This window comes from Ictalurus furcatus, chromosome 27 (genome assembly GCF_023375685.1).
Source record: "Ictalurus furcatus strain D&B chromosome 27, Billie_1.0, whole genome shotgun sequence".
Lineage (NCBI taxonomy): Eukaryota > Metazoa > Chordata > Actinopteri > Siluriformes > Ictaluridae > Ictalurus > Ictalurus furcatus.
Window position 1 is genome coordinate 13,199,984 of NC_071281.1, and position 21,792 is coordinate 13,221,775.

The window sequence follows — 21,792 nt, forward strand, 5'->3', positions numbered from 1 at the left end:
TTCCGTTCAGAAACGTCATTTTTAGCGAATAAACTCGTTTATGTGTGATATTTTGCACAAGGTTGTGTTCTAGAGAAGGTGTAAGTACAAGTTGAACGTTTATGGAACTATTCATGAAATCGCTGCAGGTTGAACCCCAAACAGATCCAATTTGTATATATAGGGCATTACAAAGGGTTCACGCGCCATTCCTTCGTGCCCTAGGTAGTGCACTGATCTAGGGAACAGGCTGCGTTTTGGGATTCAGCCTTGAGTTTGTCGCTGCCAGATGTGTTTTAGGTAAACTTTATAATGCAGGGACTGAACTGACAGTGAAATGTAGGCCAGTTTCAACAAGACAATATATAATAGAATAAACATTCTAACATGTGTTATGTTTAATTTTGTTGGTATTTTTTTGACATTTTCGAGACATGTCACATTGTGTGCTAAATACTCAACATTAGGGATGCACCGAATATTCGGCAACCGAAATTATAAGTGAAACGGCCGAATAAATTTGACCGAACAATGACCTGTTTGATGACGCGACCAAATAGCCTAGCAAACAGAGTGAGAGACACGAAGCTTTAATTGCAGCAAACATGTCGGCAGTGTGGAAGCATTTTAAAGTGTCAGAGAAAGATGGAAGAATGGCCGTTTGCAGACAGTGTTCTGCTGAACTGTCTAGAGGGGGTACATCTGGAAAAACGTACAGCACTACAAGCTTAATTTATCATTTAAAATCAAGGCACCCAGGACAGTATGCAGAATATGAGAAAGACACAGGGGCAGCAGCAGCAGCGAAAAGAAAAGTTCCTCCCAGTACACCCACTCCATCTGTGGCTGACTTCTTAGAAAAGGCAAAAAAGTTTGCCAACGACAGTGCCAAAACTAAAGGCATTACTAAAAAGATTATGGAATTCATCGCCTTGGATGATCAACCATTCTCGGTTGTAGAGGACGTTGGATTTCGCAGGCTTATAGACTATATCGAGCCCCGTTACATCATGCCTAGTAGACGGTATTTCTCAGACGTGTGCTTACCTGAGATGTATAATGTTGTTTCAACTCATGTCCACGAGCTCTTGGCTACAGATATTGCAGCCCTCAGCTTCACGACAGATATATGGAGCTCAGATGTAAGCCCCACCAGTGTGCTGAGTTTAACCGCACAGTGGATTGACACTGATTTCAAGCTACAAAAGGTTGTGCTTCACTCACAAGAGTTTAGGGGGTCCCATACAGCTACAGCCATCTCCGAGGCATTCGCCAACATTTTTGACACTTGGCATATCGACCGATCTAAAGTGCATGCGGTAGTCAGTGACAACGCAAGAAATATGGCCAAAGCCATGGAAGACATCGATCTGAAAGGCATACGGTGCATGGCACACACAATTCAACTAGCAGTCAACGAGGGAGTGATGAGTCAGTGCAGTATAGCGGATGTGATAGCTATAGGCAGGAAAATAGTTGGCCACTTTAAGCATTCTCCGCTTGCCTATGCGCGCCTACAATCTATCCAAGAGCAGTTCGCGATGCCAACAAAACGTCTCCAACAAGATGTAAGCACAAGGTGGAACAGTACATATTATATGCTGGAAAGCCTTTTTGCACAAAAGCGAGTACTGGCTGCATACACAGCAGATTATGATCTGCCAGCGACATTCACCGCACACCAGTGGGTGTTAATCAAGAATGTTCTCTCTCTTCTTGCCCCCTTTGAGCAACTAACAAAAGAGATAAGCTCATCTGAGGCATCTGTGGCAGATGTTATCCCCTTCCTTGCAGCACTAAAGCATCTTCTAAACAAAGAGGCTGAAACAGACAACAGAGTGAAAACAACTAAAAGTACACTCTTAGAGGCTGTCAACACCCGATTTAGTCAGGCGGCCTCCGAACCCTTGTACTGCATCGCGACTGTACTTGATCCACGATATAAAGAGCATTACTTGGATGTGGAGACAAAGCAGCACACACGAGAAATTATCCAGGCCGAGTTGGATTCGGGAAAGCCAACGTACAGCGCAGGAGATGGGGGAGACAGCGCCGAGAGAAAAAGGTCCCGCACAGATGAGCCGTGTACAGCCTCGCTGTCTGACATGTTTGATGAAATCCTCCGAGAGAATAACCCAAATGCAAGACAGAGGACAAGCTCAACCACTCAACAGTTAGATGGTTATCTCTCAGAAGTCCCTATCCCCAGGAGCAATAACCCTCTCGAATATTGGAGGACCAATCAAGGTCGCTTTCCAGACCTGGCACAGATGGCACGCAGGTATAGGCTAGGCCTATTCGTAAAAAACTTTATTTAGGCTATATTTTGGTAACACTTTATAAGAAGTTTCAATTTGTTAACTATAGTTAACTAAAGTAGTTATGAACTAACAATGAAAAATTCGTCTAAAGCGTTTACTAATCTTAATGTTAATTTCAACATTTACTAATACAGTATTAAAATCAAAAGTTTTCCTAACATTAGTTAATGCACTTCCACTAACATGAACTAACAGTGAACAATTATATTTTTATCAACTTACATTAACAAAGATTAATCAGGCCTACTGTAACAAATGTATTGCTCAATGACTACGTTTACATGGACAGCAGTAATCTAATTATTGGCCTTACTCCGAGTAAGACAATATTGTGATTAAGGTGTTTACATGAGTCGCTTTTAGAATACTCCTGTCATGTTCCCGTTTTACATGTTATAGAACATAATTAGATTAACAGCCCGCTTCATTGCGTCACCGCGCCACGCTGTCCGACGTTCCCTCCAGAATTTCATGTATCAACATACAGTTCGTCTTCGTTATGGTACCGTATACAGTTTTGGGTGTTTTTATTGAATTTTTTTTTTACAGACGCTTTAAGTTCAGTTAATTATTTGTCATGCTGTACGTGCTAATAGACAACTGCTTGAAGCAGTGGGCTGCATCTCAAACCATGTACTTACCGTCTATATAGTAGCCGAGATGCATGTATTTTTCCCCACTACAGGCCTATAGTAGGCAAGTATGCGGTTTGGGACGCAGCCGAACTCTCTTGTTCGCCGAAAAATGTTGAGAATTGCCGTGTGTGATCGTGTCCTGTCGCAAAATGCAGTGAAAACTCTCACACGATGTTCATAATGTGATTAAGGTGTTTACATGTCTGTAATACACGTCCATAATGCGACTAAAACAGGAGTAGTCTACCTGTCTTAATTCGAGTATGACCTTAATTCGAGTATGATCTTAATTAGATTAAGGTAAAAAAAATTGCTGTTTACATGGTAGTTTCTTAATCAAAGTATGGTCTTAATCGGGTTAAGAGTGGTTTATTGTTGTCCATGTAAACGCAGCTATTGTTAATGTTAGTTAGCCTAATGAATTCAATTAAAATATTAAATTATATACTACCCCGGATAGGAGAAATAGGCCTACTATTTTCTGATTGGTTGGCAGGTGTCATTAATTCTGTATAACGGGACACCTATGAAGTAGATCCAGTAAAAAAGTATATTTCTTATTATAGCTTATTTTATAGCTCATTGTGGAAAAAATCGTAGCCTAGGCCTGCACGGGTTTTTAACCATTTCATTATCTCTGAAGCACAATTGTTCTGAAATGAGCAACTATCAAAAAAAGGCAATATTTAAATATTTAACGATTCCGTTCGTATAGGTACTTGTCTGCTCCATGCACAAGCACTGACAGCGAGAGACTGTTTAGTGCTGCATCTCATGTCATCGATGAGAAGAGGAACCGACTTGAATGTGGGAAAGCAGAGAAGCTACTTTTCATAAAGAAGAACCTGCCACTTTTCCTAAATAAGTAGGCATATGTTTAGGACAATTATTCATTTGTTGTGGGTCCATCCACTTTTTTGCACTCTTGTCAATGCAATTTTTAATGCACTTTTTTGTTGTAGGCTACAGAGTGTTACATTCTTTCAGCAGTCAGTTATAGGCCTAACATAGGCTATTCAAGGGGGGCTCAAAGATGACCACAAAAATATTTTTATTTTACTAATGTTTTTTATTTAAAGTTATATTGTGCCTTGTTGGTAGCCTATACCTGCTAGAATGAAAAATGTTCAGTGTTAAATAAATATTTTGAAATTGTAGTTTTTGTAATTGATTTTTTCTTTGAAAAGTAAGACAAAATAGTAAAAAGCACATTTTGACTATTTAATTTATGCAATGGTGAAAAAAATGGCAAAATAAATGGAAAAAACATGAAAAAACATGTTCGGTATTCACCTTCGGCCAAGTTTTTCCATTATATTCGGTTTCGGCTTCGGCCAAGAATTTTCATTTCGGTGCATCCCTACTCTAAATTTTAACAAGTCAAGTTCAGCATCATTTGAAATCCTAATTGAAATATTTATGCATAATATACATTTTAGGTATACACTAAAACAATAAAATATACACTCATTAGCCACTTTATTAGGGACATCTACATTGTAGCAACACTTGTTGACCATTTCATGATGTAAACCTAGCACCTGGGTGGATTTAGGAAGTATAATAACAATAAATGAGAGGTTTCCTCTGGGTTGTCTGGTTTCATAAACTCATTAAAATCTTTTTAAACTTGTAGCTGTAATGATACTGTATATCTATATGTCCTTCTTGACAGATTCCCCATCAGCAAGCCTCAGTTAGCAGAGCAGTGGGTGCGAAGCCTCGGGCGAAAAAACTTTGTCCCAACCACCAACTCATGTCTGTGTTCAGATCACTTCCTTCCTGACTGCTTCCGCGATTACAATGGCAAACAGTTCCTGAGGGAGGATGCTGTCCCTACCATTTTCTCACACTCTGCCAAGGAGGGGGCAGACGGCACAAAGGTATGTGTGTGGTTGTATGGACTAAAGTTAAAACATAGTGGTGTATATGGAATGGTCTAGAGGTCGACCGATAGTGGATTTTACTGACACTGATCAGTAAGTTGGGCGGTACCTGCCGATAACCGATTAATTGAGCGATAGTTTTTAAAACTGAGACTGAATGAAAACATAACACTCAAAGTATAATATTGCTGAACCTTATTACAAAAATAAACTGAATGAACTTTGAAAATGTTCTGTACTTTTTTTTTTTTTTTAAATCAAATAGATATTAATATATAATAACCCTGAATATATATATATATATATATATATAAGTAAAATATATATATCCAACCTGAACCAAAAAGTAACACTCCAAATAATGAATGAAAATAGTCATACAAAATGAATCAAAAATCACTTCACATAGCACAACAGAATTAGTCAATGAGGCCTCTCTCGTACCGTATGATGAAAGCGGACCCTTCTCAGCCGCAACCAGGACAAACTATTGGTGTGGATTTTTGCCAGTAAACGATAGTTCCAGTAATCGATTATCAGTGCCGATTAATTGGCAAAACCGATCAATCAGTCGACTTCTAGAATGGTCTATAGCGCACAGCATGTTGTTAAGTGGAAAATGGCTTTCATGCATTCAGTTTCATGAAGGGTGCCAATATTTCTGGAAGGCACTATAGCTATTAGTTGGGATGACTGAGGAATTTATTAAAAGAGCTTGTTGAATAAGGAAATATTCAAATAGTGAAACCAGTGCAGGTAACACACAGTCCAAGCATTTCTCATATTTAGGATTGTCATTCATATGATTATCAAATATTTTTGAATGCAAACCAAAATAAATTCCAAAAACTACAAACTCTGTCATGTCTGTTTGGCTTCAGAAATAAAAGCCCAAAATCATTAGAGCATGGGTGCCTGCATGTACAGCTGGGCAATATGTCAATGTCATAATGTTGATATTGGGATAAATGAGTTAATGTTAGTACACTTTTCTGAGATATAAAGAAGCAATGACAAACTTTGAAGTTAGAATTTTGTACTGAACCTTTAAATCTGTAAAATGTGTTTTAGAAACAAATTTTTAGATACACACTACCGGTCAAAAGTTTAGACACACTCATTCTTTATTTTTATTTTTCTTCCACATTTGTGAAATAATAATAAAGTCATCAAAACTTTGAAATAACACAAATGGAACTATGGGAATAACGTTGTGATAAAAAAAAAAATCCAAAATAAATCTAAATAATTTAATATTTTAGCATCTTCAAAGTAGGTGCCCTTTTTACCTAGAATTTCCAGAAATGCATTTTTGTCATTTTCTCAACTGATTTCTTGAGGAATTTCCCCTGAGATGCTTTTTAAACAGTATTAAAGGAGTTCCCACCTACACTGGATATTTCACTCTGAGTCATCCATTTAAATTTATAAAAAATTTTTGTAAATAAAATGTTAGTTTTCTAATGAAAGAAATGAATATGTTGGCACAATTATATTTTTGTCTACAACACAAAGTTCACACATTTAATCATACAACTTCAGATCAAAAGGATTTTAAGATCATGAGAAACATTTCAGTCGAGTGTCTCCGAACGTTTGACCGGTAGTGTATAATTTATTTTTGTAGACACTGTAGACCACACCAATACATATCGTTTATCGTAAAAATGTCTTCAAGTATCGTTATATGATATTTTGCATGCATGGTATAATTCTCACCCCTCCGACTCCATCTCTACGCTGATATGATGTGCAGAGATGTAAACTGTACATCGATCTTGTTTACCCATGAAAGTGGTCAAGTAAGAGATCCTCTGAAAGGAATCTAAGGAGGTTTAACTTTTAATACATTTGTCAAAAGGTTTTATTTATTTTTGGATACTGCATTGAAGTCGTTACACAGTAGATGATGTGAAGTAAAGGGTCAAGTTTGAGGATTATGCTGTAAACTGTATACAAATGATTTAACAAGGCACTTATTCCAGATCGAATTACGGAAGAACCGTGGAGGATTGGGGACGAAAGAGGAATCTCGTTCTGGTTCAATTTCTGATGGAGGCAAACAGCCGTTCCCAAAGGAGAGGAGACAAACCACAAGAGACACTGGCCAAAAGGTAACGCGTGGAAACTGGAGCATGGTTGCTTACATGTTTAGTACTGTTCTTCTCTTTACATGGTTATTTACACATTTGGAGGGGTAGGGGTGGGGGGATGATGCAATTATTACCAAGGGAATTTATTTTCCTTTTCTCTAAATAATAATGATGCAATACCAGTGTGTTGAACTTGTCTGCTGAACTTATATATGAACAAATTGAGGGATATATATCCTCTAGCTCCTTGGAGAACACAAGATGCTTCAGTCATGGCGGAGCTTGTGCACAGATATTTTGTGATATTATGTAAAAGTTTGTAATAATCTTACTCTCTCATATAGCTTTATTAAACCCAGACTGGTTAAAATGCCATTTTCCGGAACACTCAAGCTAGGAATAGTCAGTGTTACTGCATATCAGGACAGTTGGAGCCATTCGTATTTTTTGTTTTGTTGACTGATGCTCAAAACCGTTGCTATAGGATGTCGAAAGCATTTGTATGTAAACTGATAGTGTAACGACACCCAAAAGCACCACCAGATGTTTTCTAGTACAGTAGTATATGGTATTTGGGACACAGCCCATGCCTCAGGTGGAACAGATAAATGGAGACAGTGTTTGAAAAACATTACTGTGTGATTGTAATGGAAAAACAAGTCGGATTCTGATATTTCAAGTGTGTGTGTTTTTTTTGTGTTTGTTTTTACAGGGAAAATCAGGAAATGATGCATACAAGAGACGTGGAGGGGCGAAGGTCTCATCCAGCGACAGGTATCAGATTTGAATTTGGTTTCCAAGTAAGAAAAATTGACACATGGAGACATTTGGGAACTGCTGTTCTGTACTGGAAAATCTTTGACCTATTTATTTATTTCTGAAGTCGTGTAATAATATGTTCATGATGAGACATGATGCCACACTTCTGGGTTTATGTCCTTTCTCCAATTCAGGCAGGTCATGACGGCTAAGAGCAAAGTGTACGACAGCCGAGGTCTGCTGATCTCCTGTGGCAGAGACCTGTGCGACTGCTTGGATGTGGACTGCATGGGCTGCTTCTACCCCTGTCCCGAATGCAGCTCTCGCAAGTGTGGCGTCGAGTGCCGCTGTGACAGGAAGTGGCTTTATGAGCAGGTGGAAGTGGAGGGGGGCGAGATCATCCGGAACAAGTTCGCAAGCTAACTGGCGAGGAAAGAAAATTGAGATGGTGTTGGGGGTTCAATGCGTGGAAGAGCTGGCTAGTGGTGTAAATGTTAAGGTCTCATTTTTGTACTAGCTTTCATCTGGTCAACATAAAATAGATGAAACGGTGATCCAGAGACCTTGCTGGCCTTTGGGTTTGTAGTTTGGACACAAGTAGAGTTTTCTATGCGTCAATGAATATTCTAAAGACAGTTCTAATGAAAAAACTCGAATACTCTGTAGATATGAATTGAACACTGTGATGCCATTAGGAGTTTTTCTTTTTTTAATTCCAGGGCTACGTTACTTTCTGTAGGCTGATTTCCTTTGCATGATGCCTCACCAGGCTCACTTTCATATTCAGATTGAAGAGATTCAGATTGAAGAGATTTGATAGGCTGACAGTTGGTCATTTTTAAAAACACAAGCTCTTTCCTTACATCGTACATTCTGTTGTAAAACTGATCTGAATGATTTTCTACATTAATAAACATTAACAATCTATGAACTTCATCATGAATAAACTGTTGGTAAGTCACCACCTATATGAAGTGATCTTATGTCTTTGTCATGCTGAACTTCATGGTTTGTTCATGTTAAATATTGTGTTAAACAATGTCCATTTAGGGAACCTTGAGGGATAGTGTTCCTGCTGTGCTACTAAAGGAATACGCCAACATTTTTCAAAGTTATCTGTATCTACTGCATGTGTAGTGTATGTGAGATTATCATGGACAAGAATCTCAACACATTTTCCTGTGAAAAGAAAGAAGGAAACTCCTGATTACTCAAAATGTAGGCCTGTTGTTAGGGTGTCAATAGACGTTTTTATGCAAAACCTGTACTTTTTGTAATGCTCAAAATCGGTATAATTTGTCCTTTATGAGGCAGCACTACTCCTTTAGAAGGATGAATATGTCAGCGTAAACAAACATAACCTTCAGGAAAGTGCAGGGAACTTCTTATTGCTGTTTTTCCACCAGATTTCAGTTGGAGAAATCTAAGAACAGCTTTTGTAAGACTCTCTCTTGTGTCTGTCTTATATTAAAACTTATACAATGTCTAATACCGGCGTTCATTCTTATATAAACTTCTTTAAAAATTATTATTATTATTATTTTTAAATCTTATTAGAGGGAAACATGTCAATTGTCTGTGGAAATCACATCCACTACAGATGTAAAAAAAAAAATTTTTTTTTTTTTTTTTTTTTGGAGTATTCCTTTAACAGCTTATATTATTAATTGGATTTTTCTTCTAAGCTGTTTGTTGATTAAAGGTTTGTTTTTGTTTTTATTTGTGTTACCACTTTGTGTCTCTAATTGGTTTATATTGACGCCGTTCATGCATCATGCATAATCACAGACACGCAGTTAGAATTTCACGTTGATTCATCATCTAGTTGATTAGTTGTGAATTCGAGCAAAACAAGCTTGGATCATGGGTTCTGCTCTTTGGAGTAAATGCAGAGTATCTGTAGAGAGAAGAATTTCATAATTGGTCTCTGAAGAATAATTATAAACTGTGGTAACACTTGTGCATATATCTCTCATCCAGCACAAAATAATGTGTGTGTGTGTGTGAGAGAGAGAGAGAGAGAGTGTGTGCACGCTAGCATGTGTATATAGTCTGGAAGCAGCTGCTGTGTTACAGAAACAAATAGAAGATGCTAATGCTGCATGTGAGCTGTTTTAATGAAGCAGTGTTTACATGCTCAGGTGATGCTGAACAACAGCACATCATGCCCTTCATGATGTTCAGGGTCACACAGACAAACAGAACAGACCTGTATCTCATTTGTAGTATAAGGTATAAAACTGTGGTGGTGGTGTTATTTATTTATTTATTTATTTAATATTTGTAAATTTGTGTGTGAGTGATTACGGTGAGATAGGATAATAAACGTGAAGGAAGGATGAAACTTCTTGGTACAAAATATTCCTAAAATGATATTAAGATGCTGAAAGTGATCCAGATTGCTGCGAGGGCTTTGGGCTGTTGGCTGAGCTGATGCGACTTGGTTCAGTAGTAGGCGTGTGTGTGGCAGCTACTCGGCTGCATGCTGAAAGCGCCACAGTCTGTGATCTCTGTGTTACACTGGCTGCACTCACAGCTCAGCGCCACGGGGTAGGTGAAGGACGAATCAACCCCCAGAGGACAGCCCGGCAGCTGGATGGTCTCATACGTCCAGTCCCTGAAATTACAGGTGTTCTGGAAGTACGGTGCCACTGGGCTGCGGTATGCTCTCTCCTGGAAATATTCATAATAATGGCTTTTCATAATGATGTTATTGTACCGAAGAAAAACATTAGCTATATTATAGTATCTTTATAACATTTAGCTGTTATATAATGTCTTCTATAAAATACAATAAAATCAGAATTTATGAAACATAATAGCAAGATCCTTAACAGTTATTGCTTTGTTTTTAGTTACTTAAAGCAGCATTTTTAAAATACATTTTTATACACACTGTAATTCATTTAACTCAAAAAATTTGAGGAAACTAATTATCTCAAAATTTTTAAGTTGATAAATCAATTTCTTTAAGCCAAATACACTGAAATGTAACAGAAATTTAACTCAAACTTTGTAATTTAAAATAAATTGTTATATGTAATTCTATTTGGCTTTAAGAAATTGATTTATCAACTTGAAAATTTTGAGGTAATTATTTTCCTCAATTTTTTTGAATGAAATGAACTAATCCGGTTTTACAGTGCAGTTAAATACAAAACCTCTGTTATTCTAATTTATGCGCAAAACAGAATTCCATGGCCATTTAATATATAGTGTTTCTTTAAAAAAAAAAAAAAAAAAAAAAAAAAAAAAAATGGACTCCGCATTTATGCTGAAATCTGTGGTGATGTCTGGACTGTACCTGGGTCTGGCAGAGGCCAGCGCAGGCCGTGGTGTTGACAGTGATGCAGCTGCCACACTCGTCGCTCTCCACGGTGATGGAGATGTTGGTAAGACAACAGCGCGCCTTGCATTCTGACCCCGCCCACACCAGCATCGGCAACAGCAACACCATGGTGATTCCACGCATCATCACCTTGAAGTCAGCACAGATGCACATATATGAATAACACAATGGCAATATATTTAGCTACAGCAGGATGTTAAACTAGGCTCGATAATTGTAGATTATTGGTAGAAACATCCACATCATGTGCACTAGATAACGAAATTGCAGGTTCTATAAAGCTGTAGGTTACTAATCAAAAGTTGATAAGATAAGCGTTCAAGCCCCAGCACTACCAAGTTGTCACAGCTGGAGTTGTGTGATGGTTGACCCTGTGTGTTTCTAACAAGCTAGGATACAGGAGGAAAGAATTTCACTCTATTTGTATACATGACATTAAAGGTTCTTCTAATGTAAACCTGTATACATCTAGCAGGATAAAATAAACGACAAGCAAGCTGAAAATCAGGCTAAACAATGATGTAAGACCTGAGGTTTGACTTACCTGCTGGAGATTCTTTCTGTCTTATGTCGTCCGTCACCATTAGCCATCTTACTTATACCCTCCTGTCAGCCCAAACGCCCACCTCAGGGCCAAAGAGGCTCCACTCTTGTCTTCGGTTCATATTTCCATTTTTATTTCTGATGCCATTTGTAGAGGTGGATTCTAATCCCCAAAGCTCCATAGCCTTGGCATTCAGTGTTTAGTCTGACGGAGGTTTAGTCTGAATTGCATCCTGCTGAAGGGTCTGGGACTTCAAGGTCAAACCTCCCACAAACCTCACAATGGAAAACACCACAGGATCCACCAATATGTTCTGCAAATTGGACAACAAGATTTAGATATAAGATGCAAGGGACTAATGTCTTGTGTTTTTAATCTAATAAGTAGTTTACTGTAGGATGCTCCCTGCTTGGCTGGATCTGTCTGAAAAGGTGATTAAGTCTTGTATATATAAATGTGTGGAATTTTTTTATAACAGGGTTTGAGTTTGTACACTCTTAGCATAGATTTACAGGGAGAGACTTTTTTTTTCCTCCAGATTTGCTAGACTATTGAATGTGTGAATCAATATTGCACTTCTGTCAATCAAGCCTTTTACCAAGTTCCCATGGTGAAGGTCATTAATCATTCTTCAATCCAATTCCACACTTTAATCGCACCAGGTTCATGGTTCCTTTCAGAACTCAATTTGGCTGCAACCTTAAGTCAACACAAAAGGAATCTGGGATACATACAGTATACAAATCTCATCTTCTAATGCATTAAAAAAAACTTAGGCGAAGGTAATGTAGTCATTTCAAACAATGAATAATAAATACCACCATCAATTTACAGTCAGCTTGGGAATTATCGGCACCCTTGGTAAACATGAGCAAAGAAGGCTGTGAAAAATTGTCTTCATTGTTTAACCTTCTGATCCTTTGTTTAAAAAAACACACAAAAATACTCTGCTCTCATAGATATCAAACAATTGCTAACAGAACACAGGTTTATAAAAAAAAATCTTTGTGAAATATAGGTGTGCAACAATTATTGGCACCCTTTGCCAAGATAACAGCTATGAGTCTTCTCCTATAATGCCCGATGAGGTTGGAGAATACATGGCAAGGGATCTGAGACCGTTCCTCCATACAGAATCTCTCCAGAGCCTTCAAATGTCGAGGTACACCCCACAGGTTTTCTATGGGTTTCGAGTCAGGGGACTGGGATGGACATGGCAGGACCTTGATTTTGTGGTCAGTAAAACATGTTTGTGTTGATTTTGATGAATGTTTTGGATCATTGTCCTGCTGGAAGTCCAACCATGGTTCATTTTAAGCTTTCTGTCAGAGGCAGTCAGGTTTTCATTTAATATCTGTTGAGTCCATGATGCCATGTATCCTAACAAAAATGTCCAGGTCTTCTGGCAGAAAAGCAGCCCCAAAACATTAAAGAGCCACCACTATATTTAACCGCGGGCATGAGGTACTTTTCCATATGGCTACCTCTCTGTGCGCCAAAACCACCTCTGATGTTTATTGCCAAAAAGCTCTATTTTGGTTTCATCTGACCATAGAACCCTATCCCATTTGTGTCTGGCAAACTGCAGACACTTGAGTTTGTATTTGGATGAGAGTAGAGGCTTTTTTCTTGAAACCCTTCCAAACATCTTGTGGTGATGTAGGTGACTTTGGATTGCAGTTTTGGAGACTTTCTGACTTTCAAGACACAACTAACTTCTGCAATTCTCCATCTGTGATCTCTGTAGATTTTTTGGCCACTCGAACCATCCTCTTCACAGTGTGTCGAGACGATATAGACACACGTCCAATTCCAGGTTGATTCATAACATTTCCAGTTGACTGGAACTTCTTAATTATTGCCCTGATGGTGGAAATGGGCATTTTCAATGCTTGCGCTATTTTATAGGCACTTCCCATTTTGTGAAGCTCAACAACCTTTTGCCACACATCACAGCTATATTCCTTACCCATTGTTATGAATGACTAAGGGAATTTGGCTGTATTACTTTGTATGTATTACTTCATATTTATACCCATGTGAAACAGGAAATCAGGGTTCAACAATTACCTGTTCCTAGTCACCCAGGTGTACATTTTTTTTTTTAAATATCAATGGGAATCTACTTCAAATATATTTTTCTCTTATGAATTCATATAATTTAAAATATATAATTCATATCTATATTTAACAAAGACATTTTTTATAAACCTGTGTTTTGTTTGCAATTGTTTGATATCCATGAAAGCAGAGTATTTTAGTGATTTTTTTTTTTTTTAACAAAATACCAAACGTTTAAACAATAAAGACAGCACAGCTGTCTTTGCTCATATTTACTAAGGGTGCCAATATTCGTGGAGGGCACTGTATTTTCCTTAAATTCATTCATCTTCAGTAACCGTTCCATCCTGGTAAAGGTCACATGTCCCAGTGAGCATTAATATGTCCCAGTGCGAGTCAGGAATAGACCTTGGATGGGATGCCAGTCCATCACAGACCACCATTCACACATTCATTCACACTTAGGGGAAATTACTGTCAGTGGCATCTTTTTCAGAGGGGAGGAAACTGGAGAACCCAGAGGAAACCCACATGAACATGGCGAGAACATGTGAAACAAGTCCATACAGACAGTAACATGAGCGTAATTATACTGAGGACCCTGGAGCTGTGAGGTGGCAATGCTACCTGCGAGGCCACCATGTCGACCCACCATTGGCATATTTTATTAAAAACAAAAAAAAGAGGACTTAATACAAGGAAAAGTAATATACAGTAATGTACACTGTACAATATGGTGTTGACTCATGACCCACAGAGTGTCCTATATATTTAAGTTCACAACAAAACTCATTGGTGCTATTTTTATTCTATTAATATTTTTTTTTGTTTTTTTGTTGTTGTTTTTTTGTTTGTTTTTTTGGCACATTTTAATGAATTGTGTGAATAATTCTGGAGTTCTTTGTTTATTGACTTTGTTCTGATCTAAAGCCACCTGATGGCCTGTACAAATTGCCATAAGTATGCATGAAAAATCTAAAAGTCATCCAACGCATTAGCAGTGGAGAAATCAATCTTTGTTCCTTGCTTCGCAATGCAAAGCTTTGACCTGTGTCAGTGACGTCTGTCCTTCATCCTAATGTTCCAATTAGCATGAAGCCCACATCAGCATGTCTAAGACAGCAAGAGATAAGACTAAGATGAAGCAGTATTGTTTCTTTTGGCAGCTGAAAGGCTGATGAGAAAAATACTGGACCAAGTTATAGGATGAGATTACATTCTAGGTAAACTAAAGAATGAGTATAGACATATGCCATAAATGAGCCAGAATGACTTAGTTATGACTGAGCACTAATCTAGCATAAGACTGAAATATAAGTGCTTTATTAATGTAGTACCTGATATGCTAGCCCTTTAACAAAACAAAAAAAAATCTGATAGATTTGTCTGTTAATACAATCATACACAATTCATATTGCAGGGGAAAAACTCATTCAGAGGTGGATAAACACTCATTTTTAGATTTTGGGAACATCCCAGTGAACTCCCTAACCCTCTCTCTAAATGGTAATGTGACCATCTGGTACTGGCCAATGTCTTGGTCATAAACCTGTAATATCAGCTAGTGAAATACTGCCCTCTGTGTGCAAGCGCACTGCTTACAACCCACTGCAGGCACATTACGGGTAAAATCTCTAGATGAAAACCTCCGAACCAAAACCAAAAAAACAAGGTACTGCACTTCTATAATGCTATTTTGGAAAGAGTAATATTCTAGGCATGTAAAGTCACTAGGTCTCAATGCACAATGGTGGAAAAGCACAAAGTGCTGAAAGCAATGTAATATTTCACACGAGACGAATGGGTGTTAAAATGACCAAATTCTCACCTGAGCCGTAGAATAGTCAGAATGCTTGCAACATTACACCTTGATTTGTAGCTTAAATGGTGCAGTGATGTTGATGTGGGTTTCATCAGTTTCATGCAGAAGGCATAGCGGATAAGCTGTTTGAATTTCTCAGCTCGCTTTGATCTGGAGTTCATATAAAGCCAAAGTAGCCCTTAATAACCTGAAATACAATTTCAGTGAACAATGAACATTGATTCATAATAGTGCATAACATAAAATATCTTTGTCAGTTGTGAAAAGTCATCTTAATTTTATGATTTTACAGCCTAATATACTGTATATGCAGTTTTTGGCTCCACAAATAGAAAAACAGGCTTTTTACATTATTTATGTAATTAAAGTTGCACCAGGGCAGTTTTCCTGTAATTGAGATCGTAATTAAGAAGATGTAACCAGCAATATATAAGTCAGCTTCAATTATGCATGGTAAGTCTGATTTGTGCATCTACACCAGCTGTCGTATTGTCCTTCACAGAAGTATTGCTCTCTTTTTCCCCCCGTAATCTCATTAATAGCTTTTAGTTGAATTTTACAGCCAGGAAGTTTGATGCCCATGGTTGTTTTTCTCACTTTTCTCCACTTTTTTCTGATTTAGATTGATGACTTTCTATGTGCAGGTTTTCCAGAGAGTATTAGGAACCAGGCCTATATCTCTACTGGCTTGGGCATTAACTCATTAAAAGTAGGGACAATGATTTTTATGATTTTTTAAGTGAAAACACCTTTATATATATATATATATAAATTGTAAGTTCTCCTCAAATTCTGGTAGCTGCCGATAGACATTCAACATCCAACCAATCAGAACAACTTCCATCATGTTGCACGTACATGGTGCACTCTCAGAAAAAATAGGGGGAGTAAATTGTGTCATTCTGTGTACCCTCTAGAGTACACATTTTATCTATAGTGTGAATATAGCGTACTTTTTCTTAATGGTCCAATTATGTGTTGTAAATCCTTTTAAAGGTACACTATAAAGGTACTATTTCCAGGTGAAAGAATTAAATTAAATTTACGAAAAGGTGCAAAAGATAAAGCTACCACCCCAGTGACAATGAAACTCATTGTGAGACTCATTGTGAGCCATGGTGTTTGAGAGAACACTGAGGCTGAGAGAAGAGGCTGTATAGTTTTTGGATTTTGAGCATCATTTATTGAATTTTTTTTTTTTTTTTTTTTTTTGCATTTGCTCGGATTATATTTATATACAAGGAATTGAATCAATCCCCATACAATGCTTTAGTTTCTATTCATATCACTGGCACGGTTCTCCAACGGAGCTATAGACGTCATCCAACTCATATTTTCAGGTTTGCACTATGCTCCCAAGTATTGGAAGCCTATGGCCACCAATTAGCATCATGCACAGTTGATATAAAAAGCAGAAGTTTGGGACTGCAGCACGAGTGTGAGGGCGCAGTGAGCCGCAGTGGCCGCTGGGGGATGATCGAGCTCTGTCGGCACTGGCCGTGGCCGCGCGAGGCTCCTCGGTAATAACAGGCGCGCGCTACGGTAAACGTGTGAGAGCGAGCGGCGGCAGAAGCGCGGGGCGTCCACTTACCCAAGGCTATTTCACATGGCATTATTAAACTTTTCATTCATGGCGCTGCTTCACTGATTTATCCGTGCGCTCGAGTGGCACAAGCTTCCTTTATTGGTTAAGTCCATCTTTGCTTTGCATCATTTTGGTTTGTTGTTGTTGTTGTTTTTTTTTTTCTTGGATGGAAGATGTGCAGGTGATGCGAGATCCTGTTGAATTGAGACACGGCGAGACGCAACCCCAAAGTGGCAAGATACTGTTGGATGCGAAAAAAACTCGATTCTTGAGGATGACATGTTCTCTTCCTGCGTGCGTCGTGTGGGTTTTGGATGCCCAGAGCAGGCGGGGATTTTTGGGCAAACCTGGGATTTCTATCCTCACCTAGCTCCGGCGTATGGTGTTGGAAGTGGAAGCTAAGCAAATATTCTCCGGTCTTTTCTCATGTAAGTGGTCTGAACGGAGGGAAGATGGGGTGGCCGTTGCGTGCGGCGAGTGTGTATGATTAATCGCCTATAGGGATTTTTTTCTCTCTGTAATAATCACGTATTGTCTCCTGTTGCCGTACAGGCCTGTAAGTGCTAAATCAATGCACTGATATAATAACTAAATATGCATTATTATTTCTAAGACTGTTATTAATACCAGTATTGAGCTGTCCCTTTCGCACAGCATGTTAATACAGTGTGGAGGTTTTGTTCTCTTTTTATTTTGAGGGGTGGGAGGGGATGTGTGCAGTCTATAACGTTTGTTTTTGTGCCCTTTGCAGCTGTCGCTGGCGTCAAAATAATTCCGTGATTCATTCGTAGCCAGTGGAGGGGCAGAGGACAGAACAGCACCCCACCACAACCTCCACCAAATCCACCACACACCCTCCTCCCTCATCCCAGAGATTGAACCACGGATCACTAACAGAACTCAAAGTCGCTTCTTCCTACAAGCAAAACACCTCAGGTGGCAGACTTAAAGGCGAAGATATCATTAACTCTTCTAATAATCTTATGGAGGACTCGAAGGACAGCCTGTGGTTTTGGACACCGATGCAACGCCATAAACAAACAGGTTCCTTAACCTTTACGCACCTGGACTTGAAGATGTCATTGGACCTATATTAACACCTTATGGACTCAGTTTAATGATTTCAGTGAATGTTGCATGACCATAAAATGAAACTGTAATCACCGTGCATGTTGTGAGGGTTCTCTCTCTCTCTCTCTCTCTCTCTCTCTCTCTCTCTCTCTCTCTCTCTCCCTCTCTTTCTCTTTCTCTCTCCCTTTCTCTTTGCCTCAGTGGACTTACATCTTCCACAAACCTCACTGTGGCGTTCCAAGTGCATTTATGGACATTGCTACACTCCGGTGAAGTCTTGACAAATAACTGTATTTAACTATACGGTTACAAACTACGCACCAAAATGGAGTTTGCTATGGTAGGAGCAGACAGCAGCGGGTGCAACCCCCACCTGCCGTACGGATATGCCCAAGCTCGCGCCAGGGAAAGAGAGCGTGAGCGAGAGAGACATTCACGCGCGGCGGCGGCAGCTGCAGCGTCCGAGGCCGGGGCAGCCGGTGACGGAGGTGGCGGAGGTGGCTCGTGCACCCACCCGTACGGTCAGCCATATCAGACTCGCACCGCCTCCTCTACTAGTGCCAACCATGGGAGCGGAGGGACTGCCTCGCGCCCCTCCTCCTCCTCCTCCACTCAGCAGGCGCAACAGCAGTACGAGCCACAGCAGCAACTTCTGAGAGAGCGCAAAAAGCAGAGAGGAGTCGCGCGCTGGAGGCGGCACCGCGCGGCTCTCGGAGGGGACCTGCGCCACTCTGAGTTGGCGCTTCTCGGGTCCGAGGAGGATGTTATGATAGAAGAGGACGAGGAGGCCGAGGGCGACGAAGAAGACGACGACGGGGGAAGCAAGAGATCGAGTTTTATCTATAACATGGACGACGAAGAGACAGCGTCTCTCACGGACAGACGTCCACAGTCCGGATACGAGAACGTTTACAGCGAGTACGGCTGCTGTGAGAGAGTGGTGATCAACGTGTCAGGTCTTAAGTTTGAAACTCAGCTCAAGACTCTTGCCCAGTTTCCCGACACGCTCTTAGGGGACCCCGCTAAGCGGATCAGGTACTTCGACCCACTGCGCAACGAGTACTTTTTTGACAGGAATCGACCGAGTTTCGACGCTATTCTGTATTTCTATCAGTCAGGAGGACGGTTAAAGAGACCCGTTAATGTACCTTTCGACATCTTTTCCGAGGAGGTCAAGTTCTACGAACTTGGCGAAGAGGCCATGATGAAGTTCCGCGAGGACGAGGGCTTCGTCAAAGAGGAGGAAAAACCGTTGCCAGAGGACGAATTCAAGCGGCAGATTTGGCTCTTGTTTGAGTATCCCGAGAGCTCGAGCCCTGCCAGAGGCATCGCCGTGGTGTCCATTTTGGTTATCGTCATATCAATAGTTATTTTCTGTTTGGAAACGTTACCAGAATTCAGGGACGACAAAGATTTCCTTAGCCCAGGTAAAAACGTGACGCATACAGACAACGGATTTACGCCCTTCAACGACCCGTTTTTCATTGTGGAGACCGTATGCATAATCTGGTTCTCATTTGAGATCAGTGTGCGCTTTTTTGCCAGTCCGAGCAAAGCCTCTTTCTTCAAAAACATCATGAACTCTATAGACATTGTCTCCATTTTGCCTTATTTCATAACTCTGGGCACGGACCTCGCGCAACAGCAAGGCAACGGGCAGCAGGCCATGAGCTTTGCCATCCTGAGAATAATCCGACTTGTCAGGGTTTTCCGGATCTTCAAGCTCTCCCGACACTCCAAAGGACTCCAAATTCTCGGGCACACGTTGCGCGCGAGCATGCGCGAGTTGGCGCTGCTCATTTTCTTTCTTGTTATTGGGGTGGTGCTGTTCTCCAGCGCCGTGTACTTCGCTGAGGCGGACGAGCCCAAGTCACAGTTCACGAGCATCCCGGACGCCTTCTGGTGGGCCGTCGTTACCATGACGACTGTAGGCTATGGAGACATGAAGCCCATAACAGTCGGCGGGAAGATAGTGGGCTCGCTGTGCGCCATCGCCGGCGTCCTCACCATCGCGCTCCCTGTGCCCGTCATCGTCTCCAACTTTAATTACTTCTACCACAGGGAGACTGATAATGAGGACCAGGCTCCTGCGGTCGAGTACCCACCTCCGGGATGCCCGTATTTCCCGGACTTCCTGAAAAAGTTCAAAGGATCTACATCCGGGTCCTCACTGGGCGACAAAGCCGCCGAGTACATGGAGATGGAAGAAGGCGTCACGGAGTCACTTTGCGGCATAGACAAGCAGAGTCCGAGTAGAGGGAACGGCACGGACATTGGCAGGAGAAACAGTACACATTCAAGAAGCATACAGACAGATGTATGATTATAAATATCACACTGATGACTTTCTGTGGAGGGTTTCTTGAAGATGATTGCACAATTCACTTATCAGCACACATGCACGCCCAAGTGCGCAAGTTGCGCGCTAGGACGCACACCCCCACACAAACAGACGCGCGTTTTAACAGACATGCACAACAAAGCACGCACGCACGCACGCAGGCACACGTTTAATTTCTTATGGACCTAGGCTGAAACATTCTTTGCAATGTGGCTACTTTTCTAGTGAAACACACCCTGTAATCGAATAACAGGCGACGCAAAAATCACCAGCTTTATGTAACACGGGGAGGTGTGAGTTCTGGCCCATCTACACTGTAGGCAGAATTTCCCGATTTAAAAGAAAGGAACAAACAACAAGTATTTTTGCATAGGCACTTTATAAGTTACATTTGTCAGAAGACGTAAATGTTAGAACAGGAAGCGAGCTGTTAACGTAAGGTTGTTATGCAATAAAGATTCAATCATTTGCACTATCATTAAATATGTTCTATTCTCAAAACCAGATTAAACCAGAGATTACCAGACACACGTCTTGGTGTGTGTGTGTGTGTGTGTGAGTGAGTGAGTGAGAGCGAGAGAGAGAGAGAGAGAGAGAGAGAGAGAGAGAGAGAGAGAGTTCAATAACTATTTAGTTGTTACGAAGTACATGCACAGTTAAATAATGTCTCATATTGTATGGAAACTCGGCAAATTAGTTTGACAGTAGCACGATGCCACAATAAACTGCCCTCTGGTAAAACGTAATTTAGCCACTACATTAAAGTCGGAGGCACTGAATTATTTTAAGAGCGTTAAACAAATCAGTCATCTTGACATTTTAAACATTTTACCACAATTCTAGGATAAACACCTAAGTGTAGATGTCACCCCTTAGATAGAACTATAGGCCAAAATACCGGTATTGCATCTCAAAACAATGATCATGCACAAGTGTCTTTGACGCCATGGCTGAGAAGGGACAGTCCTGTCACTTGGGTCATAGTGCTGCCACGGGAACACGTTTTTATTTTAGAAGGGAATGCTTCATGCAACTGTTTACTTTGCGTCCCTTTAACCAAAATGACAATGCATCCCTTTACAAGGACGCCGACGGGGGAAAACAACAACAACAACAACAACAACAACAACAGCTCTCGTGGAAACATGAACTGGCGCTCCGCACTTGTGCTTTGGTGGACTTTATGCACAAAATAATCACCTCTGGATGGAAAACCAGTCTTCCTGGAGCGCGCAGGGACCACACGGTCACACCGGAGCGCCTCATTGTGCAAGGTAAGCATGGATCATTAATACTTTTACAACAATATTACTGGCTTGAATTCTTTAAAGAATCACAACACAAAG

At 40.3% G+C, this 21,792-nt stretch overlaps 3 protein-coding genes across 4 annotated transcripts; 2 read left to right on the forward strand and 1 right to left on the reverse strand.

Annotated features, from left to right (window-relative positions):
- Nucleotides 1–9,392, forward strand: arl14ep (ADP-ribosylation factor-like 14 effector protein). The gene is made up of 6 exons (XM_053617025.1): nt 1–2,260; nt 3,651–3,800; nt 4,611–4,818; nt 6,807–6,935; nt 7,627–7,688; nt 7,868–9,392. Exons 1-6 carry the CDS (start codon nt 585–587, stop codon nt 8,094–8,096), a joined length of 2,454 nt encoding a protein of 817 aa, XP_053473000.1. The 5' UTR covers nt 1–584; the 3' UTR covers nt 8,097–9,392.
- A 602-nt stretch (nt 9,393–9,994) lies between these two features.
- Nucleotides 9,995–12,967, reverse strand: fshb (follicle stimulating hormone subunit beta). Of its 2 annotated transcripts, XM_053617029.1 has the most exons (3): nt 11,567–12,967; nt 10,978–11,151; nt 9,995–10,346 (listed from the first exon to the last, which is right to left on the reverse strand). In XM_053617029.1, the coding sequence occupies exons 2-3, from the start codon at nt 11,146–11,148 to the stop codon at nt 10,119–10,121; spliced, it is 399 nt and encodes a 132-aa protein (XP_053473004.1). In that variant the 5' UTR covers nt 11,149–11,151; nt 11,567–12,967; the 3' UTR covers nt 9,995–10,118. The 2 variants fall into 2 exon arrangements, with proteins under 2 accessions (XP_053473004.1, XP_053473002.1); XM_053617027.1 differs by lacking the exon at nt 11,567–12,967 and having other exon boundaries at nt 10,978–11,435.
- Nucleotides 12,968–18,430: 5,463 nt separating this feature from the next.
- On the forward strand, nt 18,431–20,670 carry kcna4 (potassium voltage-gated channel, shaker-related subfamily, member 4). Its single transcript, XM_053616876.1, has one exon. It carries the CDS (start codon nt 18,431–18,433, stop codon nt 20,426–20,428), a length of 1,998 nt encoding a protein of 665 aa, XP_053472851.1. The 3' UTR covers nt 20,429–20,670.
- The last annotated feature ends 1,122 nt before the right edge of the window (nt 20,671–21,792 follow it).